The 3,761-nt window shown below is 41.6% G+C and overlaps 1 protein-coding gene across 1 annotated transcript in view; it reads left to right on the top strand.

The window, feature by feature from the left end:
- Nucleotides 1-1,933: 1,933 nt before the first annotated feature.
- LOC307143760 (uncharacterized protein) overlaps nt 1,934-3,761 on the top strand; it is a gene marked incomplete at both ends in the record, with an annotated part of 7,654 nt that continues 5,826 nt past the window's right edge. The window contains 2 exons of the mRNA XM_079845521.1: nt 1,934-2,032; nt 2,612-2,670. Coding sequence (XP_079701647.1) covers nt 1,934-2,032; nt 2,612-2,670 — 158 coding nt within the window. The remainder of the gene's footprint in view (nt 2,033-2,611; nt 2,671-3,761) is intronic.

The following is a 3,761-nucleotide window of genomic DNA, read 5'->3' as shown; positions in this document are numbered from 1 at the left end:
ACCTTCACCATCACCGTCCTCATCATCACCATCATCACCTTCACCATCATCATCACCATCATCATCATCATCATCATCACCTTCACCATCACCATCACCGTCATCATCATCACCATCACTGTCATCATCATCACCATCATCATCATCATCATCACCATCATCATCATCATCACCTTCATCATCATCATCACCTTCATCATCATCATCATCATCACCTTCACCATCACCATCACCGTCATCATCATCACCATCACTGTCATCATCATCACCTTCATCATCATCATCACCATCATCATCATCATCATCATCACCTTCACCATCACCATCACCGTCATCATCATCACCATCACTGTCATCATCATCATCACCATCATCATCATCATCACCTTCATCATCATCACCTTCATCATCATCATCATCATCATTATCACCTTCACCATCATCATCATCATCATCATCATCATCATCATCATCACAATCATCACCTTCATCATCACCGTCCTCATCATCACCATCATCACCTTCACCAACATCATCACCATCATCATCATCACCATCATCATCATCACCATCACCATCACCGTCATCATCATCACCATCATCATCATCACCTTCATCATCATCATCATCACCATCATCACCATCATCATCATCATCATCATCATCACTGTCATCATCATCACCATCATCATCATCATCACCTTCATCATCATCACCTTCATCATCATCATCATCATCATCATTATCACCTTCACCATCATCATCATCATCATCACAATCATCACCTTCATCATCACCTTCACCATCATCATCATCACCATCATCATCATCATCACCATCATCACCATCATCACCATCACCATCACTGTCATCATCATCACCATCATCATCATCATCATCACCATCATCATCACCTTCACCATCCTCATCACCATCATCACCATCATCACCATCATCATCACCATCATCATCATCACCATCACCATCATCACCTTCACCATCACCATCATCACCATCATCACCATCATCATCATCACCATCATCATCATCATCATCATCATCATCATCATCATCACCTTCATCATCATCATCACCATCATCATCATCACCATCATCACCATCGCTGTCATCATCACCATCATTATCATCATCACCATCATCATCACCATCATCACCATCATCATCACCATCACTGTCATCATCATCATCACCATCATCATCATCATCATCATCATCATCATCACCTTCACCTTCACCATCACCGTCATCATCATCACCATCATCACCATCACCATCACCATCACCATCACCATCATCACCATCATCACCATCATCATCATCATCATCATCATCATCATCACCTTCATCATCATCATCACCATCATCATCATCACCATCGCTGTCATCATCACCATCATTATCATCATCACCATCATCATCACCATCATCATCATCATCATCACCATCACTGTCATCATCATCATCACCATCATCACCAGCATCACCATCATCATCATCATCATCATCACCTTCATCATCACCATCATCATCATCACCATCGCTGTCATCATCACCATCATTATCATCATCACCATCATCATCACCATCATCACCATCATCATCATCATCATCACCATCACTGTCATCATCATCATCACCATCATCATCATCACCATCATCATCATCATCATCATCATCATCACCATCATCATCATCATCATCATCATCATCATCATCATCATCATCACCTTCACCTTCACCATCACCGTCATCATCATCACCATCATCATCATCATCACCTTCATCATCATCATCATCATCATCATTATCACCTTCACCATCACCATCATCACCATCACCATCATCATCATCATCATCATCATCACCATCATCATCATCACCATCACCATCATCACAATCATCACCTTCACCATCACCGTCCTCATCATCACCATCATCACCTTCACCATCATCATCACCATCATCATCATCATCATCATCACCTTCACCATCACCATCACCGTCATCATCATCACCATCACTGTCATCATCATCACCATCATCATCATCACCATCACCATCACCATCACCATCATCACCATCATCATCATCATCATCATCACCATCACCATCATCATCATCATCATCATCACAATCATCACCTTCACCATCACCGTCCTCATCATCACCATCATCCTCAGCATCATCATCATCATCATCATCACCATCATCACCTTCACCATCACCATCACTGTCATCATCATCACCATCACTGTCATCATCATCACCATCATCATCATCATCATCACCATCATCATCATCATCACCTTCATCATCATCATCACCATCATCATCATCACCATCATCACCATCATCATCATCATCATCATCATCACCATCACCATCACCATCACCATCATCACCATCACCATCATCATCATCATCATCATCATCATCATCACCATCATCATCATCACCATCACCATCATCACAATCATCACCTTCACCATCACCGTCCTCATCATCACCATCACTGTCATCATCATCACCATCATCATCATCATCATCACCATCATCATCATCATCACCTTCATCATCATCATCACCTTCATCATCATCATCATCATCACCTTCACCATCACCATCACCGTCATCATCATCACCATCACTGTCATCATCATCACCTTCATCATCATCATCACCATCATCATCATCATCATCATCACCTTCACCATCACCATCACCGTCATCATCATCACCATCACTGTCATCATCATCATCACCATCATCATCATCATCATCACCTTCATCATCATCACCTTCATCATCATCATCATCATCATTATCACCTTCACCATCATCATCATCATCATCATCATCATCATCATCATCACAATCATCACCTTCATCATCACCGTCCTCATCATCACCATCATCACCTTCACCAACATCATCACCATCATCATCATCACCATCATCATCATCACCATCACCATCACCGTCATCATCATCACCATCATCATCATCACCTTCATCATCATCATCACCATCATCACCATCATCATCATCATCATCATCATCACTGTCATCATCATCACCATCATCATCATCATCACCTTCATCATCATCACCTTCATCATCATCATCATCATCATCATTATCACCTTCACCATCATCATCATCATCATCACAATCATCACCTTCATCATCACCTTCACCATCATCATCATCACCATCATCATCATCATCACCATCATCACCATCATCACCATCACCATCACTGTCATCATCATCACCATCATCATCATCATCATCACCATCATCATCACCTTCACCATCCTCATCACCATCATCACCATCATCACCATCATCATCACCATCATCATCATCACCATCACCATCATCACCTTCACCATCACCATCATCACCATCATCACCATCATCATCATCACCATCATCATCATCATCATCATCATCATCATCATCACCTTCATCATCATCATCACCATCATCATCATCACCATCATCACCATCGCTGTCATCATCACCATCATTATCATCATCACCATCATCATCACCATCATCACCATCATCATCACCATCACTGTCATCATCATCATCACCATCATCATCATCATCATCATCATCATCACCTTCACCTTCACCATCACCGTCATCATCATCACCATCATCATCATCACCTTCACCTTCACCTTCACCATCACCGTCATCATCATCACCATCATCATCATCACCATCAC

The sequence above is a fragment of the Gobio gobio genome (genome assembly GCF_949357685.1).
Source record: "Gobio gobio genome assembly, chromosome: 20".
Taxonomy (NCBI): domain Eukaryota; kingdom Metazoa; phylum Chordata; class Actinopteri; order Cypriniformes; family Gobionidae; genus Gobio; species Gobio gobio.
Note: the sequence above shows the minus strand (reverse complement) of the source record. Positions and strands in the feature narration are given on the sequence as shown.